This window comes from Schistocerca cancellata, chromosome 3 (genome assembly GCF_023864275.1).
Source record: "Schistocerca cancellata isolate TAMUIC-IGC-003103 chromosome 3, iqSchCanc2.1, whole genome shotgun sequence".
NCBI classification, from domain to species: Eukaryota; Metazoa; Arthropoda; class Insecta; order Orthoptera; family Acrididae; genus Schistocerca; species Schistocerca cancellata.
In genome coordinates this window covers 672,123,069-672,148,680 of record NC_064628.1, presented here as the reverse complement: position 1 = coordinate 672,148,680, position 25,612 = coordinate 672,123,069, and the positions used below count along the sequence as shown (strand labels likewise).

General features: G+C 42.3%; 1 protein-coding gene across 1 annotated transcript in view; it reads left to right on the top strand.

The window, feature by feature from the left end:
* LOC126175641 (tRNA pseudouridine synthase Pus10) overlaps positions 1 to 25,612 on the top strand; it is a 100,198-nt gene that overhangs the window by 22,653 nt on the left and 51,933 nt on the right. The window contains exon 7 of the mRNA XM_049922531.1: positions 10,268 to 10,500. Coding sequence (XP_049778488.1) covers positions 10,268 to 10,500 — 233 coding nt within the window. The remainder of the gene's footprint in view (positions 1 to 10,267; positions 10,501 to 25,612) is intronic.

Below are 25,612 nucleotides of genomic sequence, written 5' to 3'. Positions count from 1 at the left end.
TCCAATGCTTACAAAGGTTTCCTTTTAGGGCTAACTCAATTGGTATTTTGAATATTTTTTAACATTCATTTTTTAAAATTTATTTGCAAATTCTAAAGCATTATGTACATCGCCTGCCAACTTCATAGTTCCAAAGCTTGGCCTGTCTCTTGTCACCTATCTCTAGCGTACAGTATGCAGTGCATGGTTTCTCAACTGGCTTGAAGTGTGGCTAGTAAATAGAACAAAGTGTCCCTTGCCTGTGGTAGTAAGCTGTTGTACCACTATTTGATAAAGGAGGTAAGAGAAAGCCCCTTGCCTTTCCGACATCACCACGTACTAACAGCCACCCATCTCTGCACTGCCTGAGGATAATTGACTGCTGTATTATTACTGAAAAAATGATTGACAAATTGATTACTGATCTATTTCAAAGAAATATGAAATTGTAGTCACACTGATGCATAACTGAAATATAGGGAGAAAGCAAGGACATAATAACATTCTCTGTTCTGAGGAAATATATAATGGACAATCATGGCATAAATTACTGAAGTCTGATAAAAAGGGAATACATAAGAAAAATATGTGTCTGTCGTTATTGTTGGAGCAGCATACAGTTATGGGACAGGAAATCCTTAGAACAAGCAGAGTTATACAATAATAATTCCCATTCTTCTTTATTCCTTATCCTCCCCTTGCATAATATTTCAAGACAGATAAAAATATTAAAATGTCATACCTCTACCATTGCCACTGATGTACAAAAAAGGTGGTATTCATGGGATGGGTAGAGTGATTATCAACTGGCAGATTCTGTTCAGTTTATGGGTAGTATGATTTGCAATGTTGGAAAAGCAAAACTGTTGAAATTGGTCACAGCTTATCACAAACAAGTTCCTCAGAGTAATGTGAAATCCTTTCTCAGAAGTTCCCAGTGCTATTCGTGACATATATACTTGGGAAGTGAATTATCTGCAAACTTCTGAAAGGGAATGAGCCAGGAGATCCTGTGCATGGATTTGTGGTTATCTCGTGAAAAGATTTATTTCCACATATAAATTAATTTCATGGAAGTATGCCATTCACACAACATCGAATTTCTACAAGACAAAAACAAGGAACAACTATGTAACCAAAGGCAAAGAATAAACACAGTGTGGCATGGAACCATGGAACTCTCAATACCGTCTACACCACTGTATTGCGGAATGTATATAGTGGGAGTCACTACACGGTTCCCCCCTCCTGTGTCAGCGATACGTCTCATTAAATTTGATACGCCATCCAGATTGGGTCGTCATGCCTTTCTCGAAACTCAGGGGCTTCTCCTTAGGATCAATGTGTTCTTCTAGTTGCAAAATGGTAGCACCTGCTGGTGTTTCCTGTGTGGCAGCATACAATGTTCGTCAAGCCGCCTCTGTAGCTGGCCATGCTAGGTGGATCTTTCGTTGCTACTTCTCCCTTCTCTACGTTTCTCGGTGCCAATTCTTTTTCTGTTGGCTGTGAATCTTAAAATGCTGGTTTGATACAGTAAAGTGCAACTGTGGTAAACACAGCTTGGTGGCAAAGTCTGACACTGTGATAATTTCATCGCCCGTATCATAGATGAACTCTCCAGGCAGACGTAACAATTGGCAGTACACCAATTCTTCCACTTTGGCTTGAAGGTTGTTCGCAATCAGTAGACTTCTTGTCTAATTGTGTGCTGCGTGACATTCCATGACTGATTTCAGTGGTCAGTGTAGGGGTTCCACTAAGCCATTCACTGTGGGTTGATAAGTGGTGGTCCTTATTCACTTGACACTTAACAGTGGCAAGGGCCTTAAAGAGGTGTGCCTCAAATAGATGCCCTTGATCTGTCATTGTTTACTACGGTATACCAAAACACACAATCCATCCTCTGAAAAACATTGTTGCCACTGTCTCTGAAGTGATGTCTGCCGTAGGCAATGCTTCTGGCCATCTCGAGTATCTTTCCACAATCGTAAGGCAGTAAATGCAGCCTTCCGACATTGATGGAGGGACTACAACGTCAATTTGGATGTGGTGAAATCAATGGTTAGGTAGTATAAATGTACCTAGCAGTGCCTTGACATGTCGTGTGATTTTGTTCTTTTGACAGGCCATACTTTGTCGTGGTTCCTTGGACTCGAGGATGTGCTATTGAAGTGATTGCCAGAGTTTGAAATTTCTGCAGAACAAATGACCCAGGCTTTAACTTGGTGACATCTCAGTATAACTGCACATTTGTGCCTGGTATTGCTCCTCTTCATAGCTGGGAACCTGATTTTTGCACAAGCATTGAATGCAGCACCTCATCAGCTTGTTGTACCCATGCCACAGCATCAAAATCAATAGCTGCATCTATGGCCTCAGTGTGCAGTGATGTATGCTTGATTACTGCCAATGCCTCAATCTGAGAGAGTGCATCAGTATCTACATTAAGTTTGCCTTGCACATATATGATGTTGGTTGCAAATTGGCCAATGTAGTCAGTATGCCTCAGTTGTCTTGGCGATGCCTTGCTTGGCTTCACTTTGAAAGCATAAGTTAATAACTTGTGGCCTATAAAGATACTGAAATGGCGGCTTTCCAAAGAATGCTTGAATTTTTTTACTACAGTGTAGGTTGTCATGACTTGCAATGGCCTGTCACCCACTTCTGTTGTGAGGGTACAGCTTTCGGCTAAAAAAAGCAAGCGGTTGCCAACTCTGGTTTATCATCTAACAGCGCATTTGATGAGGGTGTGCTAGTAGAGCTGCATCCGCTGTTGCTGTTTTGATAACATTAAAAGCATGGTCTGCCTTGCTTGTCCATCGCAATCTATCATTTGGCCTATGTGCACCTATCAGTTCATTCAATGGTGCTATTATCAATGCATGATGCAACACAAAGTGCTGGTAAAAATTTATTACATCAAGATAAATCTGCAACTGGCTGTGGGTATCTACATATGGCTTCCACCTTGTCTTGGGGTGGTCAGATGCTACTTGCATCCACTGTGTAGCCAAGAAACTGGACTTCGTTGATGCCAAAAATACATTTTAATGGGTTCACTACTATTTCCTGTGCATGCAAATATTCAAACAACTTCATCAAATGCTGCATGTGCTCCTCTTCAGAAGTGGACATAAAGGTTATATCGTTGAAAAGTCTGTGCTGCATTACAGAGACTGAATGGCATTCACATGAACTCAAATAAACCAAATGACATAGTGACAGCTGTCTTGGGAACATCTCCAAGAGCAACCGGAATCTGATAGTATGCTTTGACCAAATCTGTTGTTGTAAAAATTGTTTGTCTGTTTCTATTAAAGTCCTCGATATGTGGCACAAGATATCTGCCTGGAATGGTTCTCACATTTCATTGCTGGTAATCACTGTAGGGGCACCAACCATTCTTCTTTTTTGGTACCACATGAAGAGGAGCTGCCCAGCTGCTACTTGAAAAGTGACAAATGCCTTGAACTAACATGCTACGAAACACTTGTTTGATAATTTGGAATTTATCTGGTGCTAAATGTCAAGGACGGGTCTGGGGTAGTGAGGATATGATGAACAGTTGAGTGTTTGACAGGGGTTAACATTAGTGATTGCTTTGTGATCTCTGGGATTTTTTGTAGTAGTTGTGTAATTTTTGTGTCCCCAGTGATCGCTTGTGACTGTTGTAGTAGCAATATAGTTCACCTTACCTTCTGCAGTCATGTTCGTTGTTGCATCACTTAAACGCTGATGATGTAGGTCTGGTACCAGATCGTAGAAAGCCAGGAAGTCTTCTCCTAGTATGGGGTGTGATACATCTGCCACGGTTAACCACCACTCAAAGGTAGATGCATTCTGAAGTTGAGTAGTAAAGTGACATGTCCATCTGTCGTAGTCTCTGTGTCATTTGCAGCTTACAGACGAACATCATCATGGCTGTGACATGGTAGCTTGGTCATGGGAGGTGCTGATATTTCTGCTCTGGTGTCACTGCACTTTTGTGGGGCAGTCCTTAACAAAAAAATATTGTGGTTCCAGCTGCTACTGTATCCACATCACAATTCACTTTACATGGTGTTATACACTTTCATGCATCTTCGCCAAGTTTTCTGTGGTACCAGTATATGTTGTGTGTCACTGGTAAACTATTTCAACTCCTTGATTGTCAGTGTGTGCATTGCTTTTTATGTACTGTTTGTAGCACAGTCACTTGTATTGTAAGTTCAGCTAATTGAGACTGGTGTGACAACAAAATTGCTGAGGTTGTGCTGTCTTGTACAGTAGCCATTGTTGCGGCACTTGTCATCTGATACATTTCTGCGATCCAATCAGTTGTTTGTGCTAATGCCTTCAGATTTCTGAACCATTAAAATCTTTTGTGGAACTACCAGTAGGAAGATATCCATAGATTGCTTAACACATCTTCATTGACAGCATTACTTGCAAGAGTATGCAGGTGACAAAGTAGTTGGGATGGAGTTTTGTCACCTAATTCCTGTGTCTGTAAAAGGTTTTCCAGATATTTGGCTTCAGGCTGAGACAGTCACATGGTCAACGCATTCTTTCTAGAGGTGTAATGAGAATGTCTTACATTTATGAGTCAAGATTTTCTATTAACTCAGCTACCACATAACTGTATTTCATTTCATCTGCTGTAAATCGCTCTATAATTGCCCGAACCAAAGCAATGGGTTATGTTGCCAAAAAGGTGGTGGTTTGATCATAACCATGCTGATAAGTCCATTACTTGAAGCTGGCTTGGTAGGCACTGACGAGGTGTTCACCTTTGTGCTGAATGAAACACCAATGTGGCTGGCATGGGAGTAACAGTCGTAGTTTTGATGTGGCGCAGAGCATCGGAGCCGGTGCTGAAGTACTGTTATGTGTGATCGTGTTGGGCGAAGCCAATTATATGTGGTTAATTCGTGGAAAGATTTATTTCCACATGTAAATTAATTACACAGAAGTACGCAGTCTGCATGACATTCAGTATCAGTGAGATGAAAACAAGGAGTAACTAAATAATAAAAAACAAATAATAAACACAATGCAGCTTGGAGCTGTGGAACTCTCATACAGTCTACCATATTGTACTGCTGTATATAGTGAGAGTCACTACAGATTTAATTTATGTCCACAATATTACTTAATGAGAGATATACTAGCGAGATGAAGAGAGAAAGAGAGGCAGTAGGACCAGTTTGAACAAAGTGGAAATTATGAACACTACAACAACAGGCTGGCAGTGGTAAATCCAAGTTTTAAATTGCAGATTTTGAGATCTTGTGCTCTCCTTTTGAAGTTTTTTCTGTTCCTGCGTTTTCAGCCGGGTAACCATGTCTGACTGCCAAAAGAATTGTTGACGTACCTTGCTGGCATCATCAGGTGCTCCTGATTTGCCTGTAAGACGTATTATTGTTTTTATATATTTTATGGCAGAGGGCCATAATGATTCACTTACTGATGTTACCCTCTGTTGTTTCATTCTGAGAAAGTAATAATCTAGCTATTTGTGGAATGTGTGTTTTAACAGATTGAGCAAGGGAGGCACAGGTTCATATCCACCCGTCCAAGTCAGGTTTTTACAAGCTTTTCGTTATGTCAATTAAGGCAAATGCTGGGATTGTTTCTTTTTTGAAAAGGACATGCTTGATGATTACCTTTTTATATCCTTACCCATTCTGAGCTTGTGCTCCATTCGTAATGACCTTGTCACTGACAGTATGTTAAACACCAGTCTTCCTTTCCTAACTTGAGTGTCAATAGTTGTATTATTTATTAGCATATTCCATTCACAGCCCCCCTCCCTCCAATTACACCTGTTGAGTGTGAAGGGTGTAACACTATTTGACAGTTTGTCTAATGGTTTTAGCTTTTCTGACATTTTGGCTAAACTAGTTTCCATGTTGCAGATGGTACAGGGCTTACAGTATCCATAACAATATATGATATATTCAAGAGCCCTGAAATCCCGTGACTCTGTTTTAAGATCAGTTGAACATTTATTGACAACACTGCACAAACAGAACACCACAAAAAAAGGGCTTTTTACAGCTCACCTAATTGGGAAAATTGCACACTGCTGCTGCGTTGTGTGAGGGCAAAGTGATGTCATGATCAGTAACTGTGTGGTTATTGTGTAATTAAGTAAATGGCCACCGCACTGCGAAATGAGGCTGCACTGCTATTGCATTGGTTGGCTGCTGCAAAGGCACTCTCAGGGATCCTTGCTGCACTTGTAACCTCGAGATCACCGCATCAAAATCTTCTGTTTCGTCGACATAATGTTTCTTGACTTTTGTTGACAGTTATTTCAACATTTAAATATTTCATGTTGTTGACCTGGTTGCTATGGTCAACTAATCTCATTTATCCCTTCTGTTGTGAAGATTCACACTTATTTTGGTTTGACCAGATCACAAAATTGCTACTTAAATATTGTAATTACATTGGGCAATAACACAGTGTGCACTTGCCTATGTCTTCTTCACCGTTTACTTCAGCTGCTGTAGGCAATGTCATATTTTCTACAGCTGCTTTTTGAAACTTATTCTTATTTGTGATAAAACTCTCTTCTCTTTGCACGTCTTTTCCCTATGATCTCACACCCTGATACTGTTGGTGTGGTCACCTTTCCAGAATTCTCTTGATGCAATGGACCTGCTATGCAGTGCCACAAACTCTTCCCACGTGACTTCTTCTCCCTATGCAGTCGAGAACTGGAAGAGAGCTTTGAAGTATTCTAGTTACAAAATGACATAACTGCTTTGTAAAGAACTCTTCTGTATTTTGTTGCTCTTATGTAACAGTTACAACACTGGGCAAACAGATCTCGTATTAATCAGAATATCATCTCCAAACCAAATTTCCGAGCAGAACAGAAGAGAATGACATATCTGTTCAGCTTCTTTCAACTGTTTCTGGGTGTTGTTGTTGTTGTAGGCAATGCCTCTTGTTTTCTGCCTTCCAAAATACTGTCAAGACATGACACCAAAGCATAAGTGACTCCTTCACAGATTGTGGAGACTCCCAGTCCCTGTCGCACCTCGGTGGCATTCTGTCTTGCATGTCCCATTCCAGCTGTACGTTCATCAAACCAGTGTGGGCACAGTGGAAAGTCTTCTGCATGGTAACTGCCTAAACAATGTTTTTCCACAAACATCTTTCATCTGATTGTGAGGAAGAGAGGAAAACATCATGTTACTGTACACTACTTATAACTGAGTGCTGAATACAAATGAATAGAATATAACTGAGTCAGAGTCATAAAGAATTTTGTGGGAAAATAATTATTTAATCTAGTGGAAAGGAAGAGTTTTAATAGAAGAATGGAAGAGGATTTTGCACTGAGAATGCTCCAAAAAGGACAATATGTGGAGCAGCAGATAGGCTAAAGCTGAGCTTTAAGACAGTCATGTGTCAGAGAGCTAACAGATTAATAAGTTGCTGCATAAGGATAGTTAGTGGCTGTGTATGTTTACTAGCTTTCTGCTGAAGGACTTTGTCCAAAAGTTGAGTAGCATATTGACATTTCCTACATGTCTGCTGCTCTGTGCTGCCTCTGTTTGGTGACAAGAATTATATGTACTCAATGGATTTATATTCCTTTCTGGTTTGCTCATCCATACTTATTTTACTTTGCACGTGGCAAGGGCTGTACAAGGATCTTCTGTTTCTTTCTGTTGAGTGCACTGTTTGTCCATTGGCATTGGTGTTCAGTGTTCATCCTGCCTGTGACCTCCCCAGTGTTATCTTGCCACCTAATTGTGAGTCTTCTCTTCCTCTCATTCCATCTATTGTTCTGTGGAATACTATTCTTGCTGTATGATCTCCCTAGTTTGACCTTCTCTTCTGTAACACTTCGACCTTATTATGTTGTGTGCACAGGTCTTGCAATTCTTTTTTTTTTCTTATCCTCCAGTCCGCATTGTTTTCATCATATACAGGTCTGAAAATATTCCTTAGTATTTGTCTTTTAAATATTAATAGTTTTTCTTCATCTTTCCTTCTAAATATTAATGATTCATGTCCTTTTAATGTTACCAGTATAACAGTTCATAGGAACAAGCAGATTTTATAGTTGAGAACTCTTTTTCCTTAAGATTTTGCCTAAACAAAAATGTGTTTTTGTCACTCTTGTTAGACAGGTATCTGTTTTCATATCCATTCTGTTGTTGTTACTAAAAAGACTAACTAAGTACTTGGAGCAGTCAACTGTCTTAAAAGTTAATCCATCTACAGCCGAAGGTGCATCAATTTGGATTTTCTTTCTTTTGACTAGATATTCTCTTTTTTTCATTAACACGTAATCCTGTTATCTCGGAAATTTTATAATAATTTTGCATCAATTTGATAAACTCTGGTGTGGAAACACTTATTAATGGTACATCATTTGCATAGTAAGTCTAATAATGTTCACCTCTTGCAGCTGGATCCCTTGTGGATTACTTGTAGCAAATTGTCTATCGATCTTCTTTAAGATGACATTAAATCAAGTAAATGAAATGGTGTCCCCTTGTTCATTCCATTGTACACCTTAAAATTTTCCGTTTCACTCACAAGTGTCTTTATATGACAGAAGTTTCATCTATACACATTTTAACTAATCTGCTAACTTCAAGGTTATTTCAAAACCCGTCATTACATTCAGGAGTTTGTGTTGGTGTATGTTATAATAGGTCTTTTTGAAATCTAGAAGTAATATGTGGACATCTACATTGAATTCACACACCTTGACTATTGTTTGCCTTAGAGTGTATAAATTATCTTGTGTGGATCCATTTCTGCAGAAACTGCACTGGTAGTCCCCAACTGGTTCTTCAGTTATTGGGATCAGTCTGTTTAATAGGCAAATTGATAGAATTTTACAAGAGACACCCAATGAAGCAATTCCTCTGTAGTTATCACTCACAAGAAGATTGTTCTTCTTGAATATTGGACACATTATCAGTCTGCAGGTATGGATTTGCTCTTACAAATAATTTCTGTTAAAGACTGTAGTTCTAATTACAGTTGTGGTTGTGGTCATCTATTCTTTAATAACTTAGTGTATATCATATCTTCACAACAACCCTTATTAATCGTTAATTTATTTATTGATTGCTGTGTGGTATGGTTACTTGCACATCAACTATATCGGAATTCCCCATCCCCATATTTAAATAGAAGAAAGTAGAGCTTACAGCATTTGGAGGGAAAGTACATCAAGAGAGTCATAAGTTCCAGGAAAGAGTTTGAAAGTAACAATTTATTGAGAAAGAGATTTGGAAACCAGAATAATATACTGCTCTTTAGATAGTTGGTATTACAGACAAGAAACCTAAATTTGAAAATAGAAGGCTCGGTGTGAAAATGCAAAGAAATGGTAAATAGAGGCAGACAAATTATGAGAAAAAGATTGTTAAAAGAAATAAGAAACAACATTAAATAATAAATACTGGAAACGAAGACTGATACTGATGTAAAAAGTTAATGTAGATGGTAAGTATATAAAAGGAGGAAATAAGCTGCAGAAGAAAATAAAGGAAGTACTAGGAGATACAGACTTTAGGCGAATGGGAGCAGAGGGAGGTGAAACAGTTACATAGTGAGAGAGAAGTGTCTAGAGAACTCTTTCCTATTTTTGGAGTTAAGGCACTCCAATTTTGGAAGGGAGGTGATGAAACGAGCTCCAGTTCTTGCTGTTATGGACCAGACCTCAAGCAGCAACTATATACTGCATGTTTCTGTTATAGGTTCTTTATATAGAAGTATTCCTTCTGACTTGTAGTGTGGAGTAAACCTATGTACAAGACATTTTGATTCCTAACTTTAATTATCCTGGACCTCATGTGATGACAAAAAGTAGAGTGCATCAAAAAATTTTACCAAATTAATGTTTGATTTCATTATCAAATACTTAGTCATACTCTTGAGATAGTTTATAGAACAACTATGCAGAAGTGTATCCAGGACCTCGTGTGATGACGAAAAGTAGAATGCATCATAAAACCTGACCACATTAATGTTTGGTTTCACTGTCAAATAATTTGTAATACTCTTGAGATAGGTTTATAGAACAACGATGCAGAAGCGTTTGTTTCTCCAACACATGTAATTATTTACAGTAATTTGATATCAGTATAAAAAAGATTTTCTAGCAGGAAAGAAGAGTCATATTGACTTAAGACTGTATCACACAAGAAGAAAAGAAATCGTTTTACAAAGTTACAGTCTGTAACATATTAAACATTCATTTGTGTCTGTATTCTGGTTTTTGTGTTGCAGTCAGTATTCTTTTGCTTAAAGTGTAATGTTGTTACAGGGAGTGCTTGGCAGAGCTCAAGAAAGGTGAGCAAGAAAAACAGAAACTGTATGAAGCCCTTTGTATCTGCCATGATGTACCAGTGCTTCAGGAGAAATTAGATTGCTTATCGAGTGCAGCCCCCTTGCAATTGCAGCAGTGGACACCTATAAGAGTTTTACATCGGCGACCACTGGCAGAGAGAGTCAGAACCATACACTCACTGGCAGCAAAGGAGGTCAGTGGACAGCCAGGTAAGAATGTAGTATATTATGTTCGTACATATTTACTTAATGAGTTACATGAGTCAATTACATCAGGATTAGCAACTGGAAGTAAATTTGTCATGAAATATGTTATTCAAGATTTATTATTTCCAAATTATTGTGGTAAGTTTATGGATATCCATATTTGTACAAACATTGAAATAAATTTGCAGAAATTAGCAGTTACAAATTGCTTTTGAACAGTGTGACATTATTCAAAACATTTAAACAAGTTTCATGTTCACTTCAAATCTGGAGATCAAATGGCAGAAATGCATTATCGCATGCTCTGATGATGTATGGAAAATTGTATCAGTTTAAAGACTACCTGCTGAAGGACTAGTGCAAATAGTTTAAGGTGTAATTTCCTCATTTCATGTAAAATACTGCAATTGTAATAATTATGAAATGTTCACCTCTCAAAATCAATCTGTGCAAATCCTTTTTTCTTAACATATGTCATGAATACTTCATGTAGAGAAATTCTGCCTCCAACAGGCAAATAGGTCAGTTCCCTCCCCTGACTGAACCACAGTCATACACATTTGGTTGAGTCCTGTTTTGTAAAGCAACAGTCACAGTTACATTTCTCGACATCACCAAAAACATTAAAAAAACACAGCATTCATTTATCTATTCACTAAACCATAATGTTTTGTAGGTCCCTTCATGACAAAAAACCTACAAGAATGTGGAATGAGTCAAGGTATAAATTGACAAACTGAAGGAACTTGTAGAAACTGCATCAATTTTTAAACTGCCGACTAAACCCACATTTAAAGTGGTAAAATCAACAGGAGAGCCACTGCTTCAACGAACAGTGCTTCCTCCTCAGTTGCATTAAGCAACTGCCATTTATCTCATAAAAGTAACATAAAATTTTTCTAGGTGATATTATCATAGACTGACATTAACCTTATATATATAAAAGGTTAATGTCATCCTATGATAATATCACCTAGAAAAATTTTTATGTTTTGCTTAATGCAACTGAGGAGGAAGCACTGTTCGTTGAAGGAAACATTCCACATAGGAAAAATATACCTAAAAACAAAGATGATGTGACTTACCAAATGAAAGTGCTGGCAGGTCGACAGACACACAAACGAACACAAACACACACACAAAATTCAAGCTTTCGCAACAAACTGTGCCTCATCAGCAAAGAGCGAAGGAGAGGGAAAGACGAAAGGATGTGGGTTTTAAGGGAGAGGGTAAGGAGTCATTCCAGTCCCGGGAGCGGAAAGACTTACCTTAGGGGGAAAAAAGGACGGGTATACACTCGCACACACACACACATATCCATCCACACATACACAGACACAAGCAGACATATTTGAAGACAAAGAGTTTGGGCAGAGATGTCAGTCGAGGCAGAAGTGCAGAGGCAAAGATGTTGTTGAATGACAGGTGAGGTATGAGTGGCGGCAACTTCAAATTAGCGGAGATTGAGGCCTGGTGGGTAACGGGAAGAGAGGATATATTGAAGAGCAAGTTCCCATCTCCGGAGATCGGATAGGTTGGTGTTAGTGGGAAGTATCCAGATAACCCGGACGGTGTAACACTGCGCCAAGATGTGATGGCCGTGCACCAAGGCATGTTTAGCCACAGGGTGATCCTCATTACCAACAAACTCTGTCTGCCTGTGTCCATTCATGCGAATGGACAGTTTGTTGCTTGTCATTCCCACATAGAATGCGTCACAGTGTAGGCAGGTCAGTTGGTAGATCACGTGCGTGCTTTCACACGTGGCTCTGCCTTTGATTGTGTACACCTTCCGGGTTACAGGACTGGAGTAGGTGGTGGTGGGAGGGTGCATGGGACAGGTTTTACACCGGGGGCGGTTACAAGGGTAGGAGCCAGAGGGTAGGGAAGGTGGTTTGGGGATTTCATAGGGGTGAACTAAGAGGTTACGAAGGTTAGGTGGACGGCGGAAAGACACTCTTGGTGGAGTGGGGAGGATTTCATGAAGGATGGATCTCATTTCAGGGCAGGATTTGAGGAAGTCGTATCCCTGCTGGAGAGCCACATTCAGATTCTGATCCAGTCCCAGAAAGTATCCTGTCACAAGTGGGGCACTTTTGTGGTTCTTCTGTGGGAGGTTCTGGGTTTGAGAGGATGAGGAAGTGGCTCTGGTTATTTGATTCTGTACCAGGTCGTGAGGGTAGTTGCGGGATGCGAAAGCTGTTGTCAGGTTGTTGGTGTAATGCTTCAGGGATTCCAGACTGGAGCAGATTCGTTTGCCACGAAGACCTAGGCTGTAGGGAAGGGACCGTTTGATGTGGAATGGGTGGCAGCTGTCTTAATGGAGGTACTGTTGTTTGTTGGTGGGTTTGATGTGGACGGACGTGTGAAGCTGGCCATTGGACAGGTGAAGGTCAACATCAAGGAAAGTGGCATGGGATTTGGAGTAGGACCAGGTGAATCTGATGGAACCAAAGGAGTTGAGGTTGGAGAGGAAATTCTGGAGTTCTTCTTCACTGTGAGTCCAGATCATGAAGATGTCATCAATAAATCTGTACCAAATTTGGGTTGGCAGGCCTGGGTAACCAAGAAGGCTTCCTTTAAGCGACCCATGAATAGGTTGGTGTACGAGGGGGCCATCCTGGTACCCATGGCTGTTCCCTTTAATTGTTGGTATGTCTGGTCTTCAAAAGTGAAGAAGTTGTGGGTCAGGATGAAGCTGGCTAAGGTAATGAGGAAAGAGGTTTTAGGTAGGGTGGCAGGTGATTGGCGTGAAAGGAAGTGCTCCATCGCAGTGAGGCCCTGGCCGTGCGGGATATTTGTGTATAAGGAAGTGGCATCAATGGTTACAAGGATGGTTTCTGGGGGTAACGGATTGGGTAAGGATTCCAGGTGTTTGAGAAAGTGGTTGGTGTCTTTGATGAAGGATGGGAGACTGCATGTAATGGGTTGAAGGTGTTGATCTACGTAGGCAGAGATACGTTCTGTGGGGGCTTGGTAACCAGCTACAATGGGGCGGCCGGGATGATTGGGTTTGTGAATTTTAGGAAGAAGGTAGAAGGTAGGGGTGCAGGGTGTCGGTGGGGTCAGGTGGTTGATGGAGTCAGGTGAAAGGTTTTGTAGGGGGCCTAAGGTTCTGAGGATTCCTTGAAGCTCTGCCTGGACATCAGGAATGGGATTACCTTGGCAAACTTTGTATGTGGTGTTGTCTGAAAGCTGACGCAGTCCCTCAGCCACATACTCCCGACGATCAAGTACCACGGTCGTGGAACCCTTGTCCGCCGGAAGAATGACGATGGACCGGTCAGCCTTCAGATCACGGATACCCTGGGCTTCAGCAGTGGTGATGTTGGGAGTAGGATTAAGGTTTTTTAAGAAGGATTGAGAGGCAAGGCTGGAAGTCAGAAATTCCTGGAAGGTTTGGAGAGGGTGATTTTGAGGAAGAGGAGGTGGGTCCCGCTGTGACGGAGGACGGAACTGTTCCAGGCAGGGTTCAATTTGGATAGTGTCTTGGGGAGTTGGATCATTAGGGGTAGGATTAGGATCATTATCCGATCATTATCCGAACTCCAGAGACGGGAAGTTGCTCTTCAATATATCCTCTCTTCCCGTTACCCACCAGGCCTCAATCTCCGCTAATTTCAAGTTGCCGCCACTCATCAGATTCTGAATGTGGCTCTCCAGCAGGGATACGACTTCCTCAAATCCTGCCCTGAAATGAGATCCATCCTTCTTGAAATCCTCCCCACTCCACCAAGAGTGTCTTTCCGCCATCCACCTAACCTTCGTAACCTCTTAGTTCACCTCACCTGTCATTCAACAACATCTTTGCCTCTGCACTTCTGCCTCGACTGACATCTCTGCCCAAACTCTTTGTCTTCAAATATGTCTGCTTGTGTCTGTATATGTGTGTGTGTGCGAGTGTATACCCGTCCTTTTTTCCCCCTAAGCTAAGTCTTTCCGCTCCCGGGTCTGGAATGACTCTCTCCCTTAAAACCCACATCCTTTCGTCTTTCCCTCTTCTTCCCTCTTTCCTGATGAGGCAACCGTTTGTGTGTCTGTCGACCTGCCAGCACTTTCATTTGGTAAGTCACATCATCTTTGTTTTTAGGTATATTTTTCCTATGTGGAATGTTTCCTTCTATTATAACCATATCATTAATTTGAACCCAACAATTACGTTTGTTATTGTAGCTGTTGCATTTCGAAATCTTTCCTGTCATCTCATTTTCTCTTTATTTTCTCTTTCTGTTTTTACCTGTAGTCTCACTTTCTATTCACCTTCCCCTTTTACCGTAATCTACTATACAATTTTATGCCGCTTATATATGCTCAATAATACATAACCCACTTCCAAACCATAACCAAAAAAATTAAATTTTATGTTCCGCTTTCAACACTACCGCTGCTATAAAATCCACCGTTTCTAGTTCAATAACAGCTGCTTTCACGTATTAAACAACCATTTCGGCTAGTTCTAAAAACTTTCAATTTATTTCCACTTCCGTTTTTCGCACATCACTGATCATTTTAGCCGCTCCCCACAGGTTTTAACGTCATTATTTCTACAATTGTTAGCCCCATTTTCGTAATCTTTCACCACAACACCACTCCTTTTAATACGTTTTTTCGAAATTTTCCCGAATTTCTCTGTCCTTTAACATGATTTAGCGGCAACACAACCACCTAACCTTTATGCACATCGCTGTCTATCGACCCAAGTTCACCACAGGATCAACTTAACCAACACTTTTTCGCCTTTTTTCATACCAGATCTCCAGTTGCTTTCTAGTTCACCTTTATCTCTCCCCATATATTTCTATCTTTCTTTTTCATTTCAACCTCATGTTAAACTTTCCACCTTCTAATACCATGTCACCCTCACAACACCCCCACAACGACCCCTTTAAGTTTTATTTACATTCCCTCCGCAAACATGCCTTCACCCTAGCCAGATTAAGCTCGCATATTTTATTTTCTCAGGCTTGTCTGACATTTGGCATAACCCCCAAAGGCCTCACTCTTAAAGTTCCCATCTCTGGCTGCAACCCTTCTTTCCATCAGTCCCTATACCAGTTCCAAACTGAACAATCCATTGCCCTCACCCACCTAATCCTTCACCTACCCATCAACTCAGCCAATGAACACACCCGTCAACTCCTATCCTTAATAAAAGTCCTCAATCTTTTCTCTCCCACATCCACACCGGCTATTCAGAGCATCCTCCTACAGGCCAACTGCCAATTAGAACAGCATGCCACCCTTCACCTCAAAAAACTATCCAATCTCCTGGTTTCCCACCTCCGGAAAGGCAACTCACTCACCCTTCACAACCTTTCCAGCAAACCTCAACCACCTCTCATTGCACACAAACCCAGTCTCTCCCATCTACTCAATCTCCCACTTCCAGCTCCACTCCCTCCAAACCCTCAAAATTCCAATCAACACAATCTGGTACCACAACACCCTAATTCAGTAGTTAACCTTTCCTCCAAACCTCTCTCCCAATCCGAAACCTCTGTCCTATCCAAAGGCCTCACCTTCAGCCCCACTCCCAGATTCAACCAAACAGCCCTTGTCAAAGATTTACTGTCCTACACTCGTACTCTCTGCTGGAAGTATCACTTTGCCACGAAGAAAAATGATCCTAATCCTACCCCTAATGATCCAACTCCCCAAGACACTATCCAAATTGAACCCTGCCTGAACAGTTCCGTCCTCCGTCACAGCGGGACCCACCTCCTCTTCCTCAAAATCACCCTCTCCAAACCTTCCAGGAATTTCTGACTTCCAGCCTTGCCTCTCAATCCTTCTTAAAAAACCTTAATCCTACTCCCAACATCACCACTGCTGAAGCCCAGGGTATCCGTGATCTGAAGGCTGACCGGTCCATCGTCATTCTTCCGGCGGACAAGGGTTCCACGACCGTGGTACTTGATCGTCGGGAGTACGTGGCTGAGGGACTGCGTCAGCTTTCAGACAACACCACATACAAAGTTTGCCAAGGTAATCCCATTCCTGATGTCCAGGCAGAGCTTCAAGGAATCCTCAGAACCTTAGGCCCCCTACAAAACCTTTCACCTGACTCCATCAACCTCCTGACCCCACCGACACCCCGCACCCCTACCTTCTACCTTCTTCGTAAAATTCACAAACCCAATCATCCCGGCCGCCCCATTGTAGCTGGTTACCAAGCCCCCACAGAACGTATCTCTGCCTACGTAGATCAACACCTTCAACCCATTACATGCAGTCTCCCATCCTTCATCAAAGACACCAACCACTTTCTCAAACGCCTGGAATCCTTACCCAATCCGTTACCCCCAGAAACCATCCTTGTAACCATTGATGCCAGTTCCTTATACACAAATATCCCGCACGGCCAAGGCCTCACTGCGATGGAGCACTTCCTTTCACGCCGATCACCTGCCACCCTACCTAAAACCTCTTTCCTCATTACCTTAGCCAGCTTCATCCTGACCCACAACTTCTTCACTTTTGAAGACCAGACATACCAACAATTAAAGGGAACAGCCATGGGTACCAGGATGGCCCCCTCGTACGCCAACCTATTCTTGGTTACCCAGGCCTGCCAACCTAAAGTTTGGTACAGATTTATTGATGACATCTTCATGATCTGGACTCACAGTGAAGAAGAACTCCAGAATTTCATCTCCAACCTCAACTCCTTTGATACCATCAGATTCACCTGGTCCTACTCCAAATCCCATGCCACTTTCCTTGATGTTGACCTTCACCTGTCCAATGGCCAGCTTCACACGTCCGTCCACATCAAACCCACCAACAAACAACAGTACCTCCATTAAGACAGCTGCCACCCATTCCACATCAAACGGTCCCTTCCCTACAGCCTAGGTCTTCGTGGCAAACGAATCTGCTCCAGTCCGGAATCCCTGAAGCATTACACCAACAACCTGACAACAGCTTTCGCATCCCGCAAGTACCCTCCCGACCTGGTGCAGAAGCAAATAACCAGAGCCACTTCCTCATCCTCTCAAACCCAGAACCTCCCACAGAAGAACCACAAAAGTGCCCCACTTGTGACAGGATACTTTCTGGGACTGGATCAGAATCTGAATGTGGCTCTCCAGCAGGGATACGACTTCCTCAAATCCTTCCCTGAAATGAGATCCATCCTTCATGAAATCCTCCCCACTCCACCAAGAGTGTCTTTCCGCCGTCCACCTAACCTTCGTAACCTCTTAGTTCACCCCTATGAAATCCCCAAACCACCTTCCCTACCCTCTGGCTCCTACCCTTGTAACCGCCCCCGGTGTAAAACCTGTCCCATGCACCCTCCCACCACCACCTACTCCAGTCCTGTAACCCGGAAGGTGTACACAATCAAAGGCAGAGCCACGTGTGAAAGCACCCACGTAATCTACCAACTGACCTGCCTACACTGTGATGCATTCTATGTGGGAATGACCAGCAACAAACTGTCCATTCGCATGAATGGACACAGGCAGACAGTGTTTGTTGGTAATAAGGATCACCCTGTGGCTAAACATGCCTTGGTGCACGGCCAGCACATCTTGGCGCAGTGTTACACCGTCCGGGTTATCTGGATACTTCCCACTAACACCAACCTATCCGAACTCCGGAGATGGGAACTTGCTCTTCAATATATCCTCTCTTCCCGTTACCCACCAGGCCTCAATCTCCGCTAATTTGAAGTTGCCGCCACTCATACTTCACCTGTCATTCAACAACATCTTTGCCTCTGCACTTCCGCCTCGACTGACATCTCTGCCCAAACTCTTTGTCTTCAAATATGTCTGCTTGTGTCTGTAGATGTGTGGATGGATATGTGTGTGTGTGCGAGTGTATACCCGTCCTTTTTTCCCCCTAAGGTAAGTCTTTCCGCTCCCGGGAACGGAATGACTCCATACCCTCTCCCTTAAAACCCACATCCTTTCGTCTTTCCCTCTCCTTCCCTCTTTCCTGACGAAGCAACCGTTTGTTGCGGAAGCTTGAATTTTGTGTGTATGTTTGTGTTCGTTTGTGTGTCTATCGACCTGCCAGCACTTTTGTTTGGTAAATCTCAAACTCTTTGTTTTTACATATATTTTTAGATATATTTTTCCCCCGTGGAATGTTTCCCTCTATTACATATATATATATATATATACACTCCTGGAAATTGAAATAAGAACACCGTGAATTCATTGTCCCAGGAAGGGGAAACTTTATTGACACATTCCTGGGGTCAGATACATCACATGATCACACTGACAGAACCACAGGCACATAGACACAGGCAACAGAGCATGCACAATGTCGGCACTAGTACAGTGTATATCCACCTTTCGCAGCAATGCAGGCTGCTATTCTCCCATGGAGACGATCGTAGAGATGCTGGATGTAGTCCTGTGGTTGGCTTGCCATGCCATTTCCACCTGGCGCCTCAGTTGGACCAGCGTTCGTGCTGGACGTGCAGACCGCGTGAGACGACGCTTCATCCAGTCCCAAACATGCTCAATGGGGGACAGATCCGGAGATCTTGCTGGCCAGGGTAGTTGACTTACACCTTCTAGAGCACGTTGCGTGGCACGGGATACATGCGGACGTGCATTGTCCTGTTGGAACAGCAAGTTCCCTTGCCAGTCTAGGAATGGTAGAACGATGGGTTCGATGACGGTTTGGATGTACCGTGCACTATTCAGTGTCCCCTCGACGATCACCAGTGGTGTACGGCCAGTGTAGGAGATCGCTCCCCACACCATGATGCCGGGTGTTGGCCCTGTGTGCCTCGGTCGTATGCAGTCCTGATTGTGGCGCTCACCTGCACGGCGCCAAACACGCATACGACCATCATTGGCACCAAGGCAGAAGCGACTGTCATCGCTGAAGACGACACGTCTCCATTCGTCCCTCCATTCACGCCTGTCGCGACACCACTGGAGGCAGGCTGCACGATGTTGGGGCGTGAGCGGAAGACGGCCTAACGGTGTGCGGGACCGTAGCCCAGCTTCATGGAGACGGTTGCGAATGGTCCTCGCCGATACCCCAGGAGCAACAGTGTCCCTAATTTGCTGGGAAGTGGCGGTGCGGCCCCTACGGCACTGCGTAGGATCCTACGGTCTTGGCGTGCATCCGTGCGTCGCTGCGGTCCAGTCCCAGGTCGACGGGCACGTGCACCTTCCGCCGACCACTGGCGACAACATCGATGTACTGTGGAGACCTCACGCCCCACGTGTTGAGCAATTCGGCGGTACGTCCACCCGGCCTCCCGCATGCCCACTATACGCCCTCGCTCAAAGTTCGTCAACTGTACAAGCGGTTCACGTCCACGCTGTCGCGGCGTGCTACCAGTGTTAAAGACTGCGATGGAGCTCTGTATGCCACGGCAAACTGGCTGACACTGACGGCGGCGGTGCACAAATGCTGCGCAGCTAGCGCCATTCGACGGCCAACACCGCGGTTCCTGGTGTGTCCGCTGTGCCGTGCGTGTGATCATTGCTTGTACAGCCCTCTCGCAGTGTCCGGAGCAAGTATGGTGGGTCTGACATTCCGGTGTCAATGTGTTCTTTTTTCCATTTCCAGGAGTGTATATGTCTGTCTGTGTATGTGCGGATGGATATGTGTGTGTGTGCGAGTGCATACCTGTCCTTTTTCCCCCCTAAGGTAAGTCTTTTAAAATGTAACAGTGACAATAACAATAACAATAACAAACGTGATTGTTGGCTTCAAATTAATGATATGAATATAATAGAGGGAAACATTCCACGTATATATATATATATATAAAGATGATGTGACTTACCAAATGAAAGTGCTGGCAGGTCGACAGACACACAAACGAACACAAACATACACACAAAATTCAAGCTTTCGCAACAAACTGTTGCCTCATCAGGAAAGAGGGAAGGAGAGGGAAAGACGAAAGGATGTGGGTTTTAAGGGAGAGGGTAAGGAGTCATTCCAGTCCCGGGAGCGGAAAGACTTACCTTATGGGGAAAAAAGGACGGGTATACACTCGCACACACACACATATCCATCCACACATATACAGACACAAGCAGAAATACGTCCCTCAGTTAGCATCAGGAGAGGATAGAATGGTTTTATAATACCCTCTCAAAATGAATCAGTCGAGACATCCAGGCTAGAGCAGGTGCAATGACTCAAAATACTCCCTTTTACTTTACTGCTCTCTCCTCCTTTTAGTAAGCAGGCACATCTCCCATTCCCTATAGAATAAACATGTATATTCATTCATACATAATTTTCTGTAGATCCCATCATCAAGGAGAACCTTCAGGGATGTGAAATGTGTGAAGATCTATATTAACAAAGTGAAGCAGCTGTTAGAAACTAACTACTGGTAAATTATTAGAAAGTATTTCTGCTTACTCAAGCTAAGTTCAATGTAGTAAAATCAGCAGGAAATTCAGTATTTAAGAAAACATAAAAACTAGCTTCTTCCTCAGTTGTATTAAATGGGCGAAGTTTATCTGCTGTTGTGCGCTTAATGTATACACTTATCAGGACTACATACCTAATAGTCTGTGTGTCCACCTTTGGCATGGATAACAGGAGCAACACATCATGGCATGTAAGGAATGAGGCCTTGGTGGTTTGTTGGAGGGAGCTGGCCCACATCTGCACACAGAAGTCATCTAATTCCCGTAAATTCCTGTGTGGTGGGAGGGGAGGGGGCAGGGGGCGATTACCTCTGACGCTATGCTTAGTCACATCCGAGACATGTTTGATCGGGTTCAGATCTGACGAATTGCAGGAACTAACCACTGTGTTCCTCGAATCACCCCATCACACTCCTGGCCTTGTGACATGGCGCATTACCTTGTTGAAAAATGCCACTGCTGTCAGGAAACATGATTGTCATGAAGTGGTGTACCTAGTCTGCAACTAGTGTATGTTACTCCTTGGCCATCATGATGCTTTGTACAAGATCCACTGGACTCATAGATGCCCATGTGAATGTTTCACAGAGCATAATGGAAGCAGTGTTTCCACATCCCACACATGTGTCAGTGAGCTGGCCCCTTGGAAGACAATGGATTTGAACCCTCCCATTGGCATGGTGAAGGAGGTATTGGGATTCATCAGACCATGTAATGCTCTATCACTGCATCAATTTCCAGTGCCGATGATCAAGTGCCCATTTCACTCGCAGTTGTCAATGTCGTGGCGTTAAAATTGGCACATGCATGGGTCGTCAGCTGCAGAAGCCCATTGTTAGCAATGTTTGGTGCACTTTGTGTCCAGACACACTTGTACTCTGCCCAGCATTAAAGTCTGATGTTATTTCTGCCACAGTTCACCGCCTGTCCTGTTTTAACAGTGTGCCCAGCCTATGACATTCGATATCTGTAATAAGGGCTGACCGCCCAGCCCCACAATGTCTGGACATGGTTTCACCTTAGTTTTGCCGTGTGTTGAAGACACTCACCACAGCACTCCTGAAACATGTGACAAGTTGTGCAATTCCTGAAATGCTCGTAGCGAGCCTCCAAGCCATCACAATCTGCCTTCGGTCAAACTCAGATAGATTGTGCACCTTCTTCATTCTACACTCAAATAGCACACTCACTGATACTACATGTACTGTGCCTGTGTCTGATTAGCAGTCATTCCTCGCCAGGTGATGCTGCTATTGCCTGGATGGGTTTATATTGGTAATAGGTTTATGGTCATAATGTTCTGGTTGATCATTACCACATTGACACTTACTGAACAAATGTTACCTATGTGTATAGAAGTGAAACCTCCTTCACTGTGAACTTTGCTAGTTGTCATGGAGCTAGCTAACTCATCAAATCATGTGAAAAACATCTGTTACAATCTGAGTTCAAGCCAATGTCTAGTGGCAGTGGATACATGCAGAATTCGAATAGCATATTAAGCATAGTACAAGGAATCACACAATTTGTCACATAATGTGTGTATGTATCACTGTAGAAAGCTGGCATAGGCAATGACTGATACACTTCTACAGACCTTATACCTGGTGGCTCACAACATCCAATTGGATGTTATTGCAATTGCACGTATTAATGTATTTTCCAAGTTGATGTGCAGTAGAACTGATAAGTAAGTGTAGCTCATTACCGGCCAGAAGTTTTTACATGTAAATAAAATCAGTGAACCACTTTACAGGCACTGTTCAAAATAGTTCCAGTTGGTAGTGATGTTGCAGAATTGTGAATTTTACAACATGTGAGTGTAAGTGGTAATCATAGCTGTATGAGCAATTGCTGTCGGTTCAAATATAGTGTGTGGCTGTTTGTTTGTTTCCTGTCGTAAAACAATACAAAAGCCACGAATATTGCTATTTCTCATTTGAATAACGTTGCTCAGGAGGCCTATAATGTTTTGGCACGCTCTCCATCTTGGATCCAAATGTGTCAGATTTGCAGTCTCCCTTTAAATAAAACTGCTGCTAGGATATCAGCTTTTCTGCACTGACTACATTGTACAAATGATATGGGTGAACCATTTGCTCAGGGGGAAGTTGTGGTTAAGAACAAACCATCCAACATGTTCTTTTTCAGTCGGTATCACAAACAGTTTCACTTGTGCATGTGCGCGCATTTGTTTGTGTGTGTGTGTGTGTGTGTGTGTGTGTGTGTGTGTGTGTGTGTGTGTGTGTCCATGAGAAATTCAAATACTAGTGACAGCATTCTTCAAGCAAAAGCATACTGTCAAATGGTGTGATTTCGGACACCGGGGCGAATTCGGACAGTGTGGCTTATTTGCTCTTTGCTACTGCATAGAAACAAAGAGTTACTTATTTTAATGTCCATGCGCCAGTTATTTTAAGCCCAAGATTGCATTTATCACTTTCTACAACTTTTATTTTGCGTCAATTGTTTCCCTAGGTGAATAATTGATGAACAGTCTCAGTGTTAAAAATCCATGCATTATTGTAAAATGGAAACTTTCTATTGTTGCGCGAGTGGGAAGTTATTGTAACCATAATTGTCGATGCGCTCAGTAGCTAACAGCATTGAGACAATTTCTGTACAAATTTGTCGAGTTTCTCGTGCAAGGTTATAAAATAACGACGGTGTTTGTAGAACTATGTACTGTGTGGGGTGATTTTGGACAATGCCAAGAGCGTATAAGAGCAGGAGAGGTGCTACAGTATGGTGTAATTGTGACCCGGAACTTTTAGATAAAGCTGTCCGTGATATTCAAAGTGGTAAATTATCGTACAGAAAAGCATGTGATTCGTATGGTATACCTAAATCAACTCTACAAAATAAAGTGCAGCTAGCACATAAAAAAAAAAATAAAAAAAAATTGGGAGGACAGCCAGTGCTAAATGAAGAAGAAGAAGAAGGATAAATGTTGAAGCAAGGTATCTTGAGGGCTGCACATTGGCGATTTCCCTTCACTAAACTGGATATAGATACTTAGTTAAAGGCTACCTTGATAAATCTGGCCGAAAAGAGAAGAAATTTCGTAATAATTTGCCAGGAGAAGAACGGGTGCATTTATTCAAGAAACGACAGTCAGAAAATCTTTCTGTTCGCTTAAGCGAGCTCATGCAGAAGTGAACAAAGAGACTGTTTATTTAAATTCTTGCGAAATAAAAACTTATCTTAATGTATAAAATTCATTATATCACAATCCATATCACTTATTTGTAACAAAGTGCTGCCTTAAAATGTGTAAAATGTCACCAAAATCAAATAAAAAGCATGTAGAAATTTTAAAAAAAGGCAGTAACTGTTTGAAGTCGTCCTCTACATACTGTAACTTCAGACAGAGATTTAAAAAACACATGTGTCTGAAATCACCCCAATCCATGGTGTGACTTCGGACACTTTATTTAACTGCCTCAGATAAATATACCTACACATATACTTTCTGGTTCTGGGATATTTTATTCGTTACACATATACCCTACCACTTCCATAACAACCAATTTAATCTAAGAATATATACGGAAGTTACAGTCAAAATAACGACAAAACCACCCGAAATCACCCCATTTGACGGTATCTTTGCTGATCACAGTGAATTCAAAAATACTGTGAGACTTCACACTGGTAAGTAATTTTATATAAGCGTAAATATATAATACTGCTCTTAGCCTTACACATTACTATTGGACAGAGCTTGACCTGACACGGACATGTTAACAGGATCACTATTTCTTTGAGTTAATATTGACATAATAATGTTTGCAAGTCTTTATAATATTGTTAATAAACCAATAGTGGAGTTGGGTGGCTCATAGCAGCACTGGCCTGCGGGACCAATAATCATCAGGTGGTGTGAGGGGCAAGTGCCATGTTTGAAACTGCCACTCCTGGCTCCCTATAAGTGTCAAGCATCTGTCTTCACTTTTATGGGAGCAGCAGATTAAAAGGTGGCACTGGCCCTGCTCACCATCTGACAACATTGGCCCCATGGCAGACTGGAGCTACCATGAGCTGGCCAAGTCTGCTTTCTGCACATACACATTTCGACCCTTTCTAAAAGGTAGTGGTTTTTACTCCTGATGACAAGGACAGACACAGCCATCGAGAGCTGGTGTGTTTTATTCAAACTGACACGACCCATAAACCAAGAAGATTTTATTCATCAATGGGCCAATTGATTTGGAATCACTATTAACATGATAAACAGAAGTTTTCTGATGTTAAGTGATGTGTGTTAAATATGTTCACAATACTTGACCTAGTACATTTAACTCCACCAGTTTCAAAAATATTCGTTAGGAAATCTTGCTGATCATTACACTGTTGCCACAACCAATTACAGAATCCTAGTCTGTTATGGTGGTCTTCTGGGTGTTTACTTTGAATCACAGAGTAGTGGTAAGGATAAAGATCTTCAATGTGCAAAACCCTACAGACAGTCGTATGCGGTATCCCCATACAGTGTCATTTGCCCCACTGATAACTGAATCATCATGTACTGCAGAAAGTATAAAATTTTAGTTTTCAATGATTTGTGTGCTTTGATGAAGTCAGAAGCCAGATGGCTGGTTTCACAAAGTCATTGATCTGGTCCAAAAAATATATTTTGTGCTCCCAGTTGTCATATTGAGAAGCATTGTGCACAGTCATGAATTAACATTTACAGTGCCGCAACATTCCTCCAAAAACTTGTATTTATCTACATATTCATTGAAGTC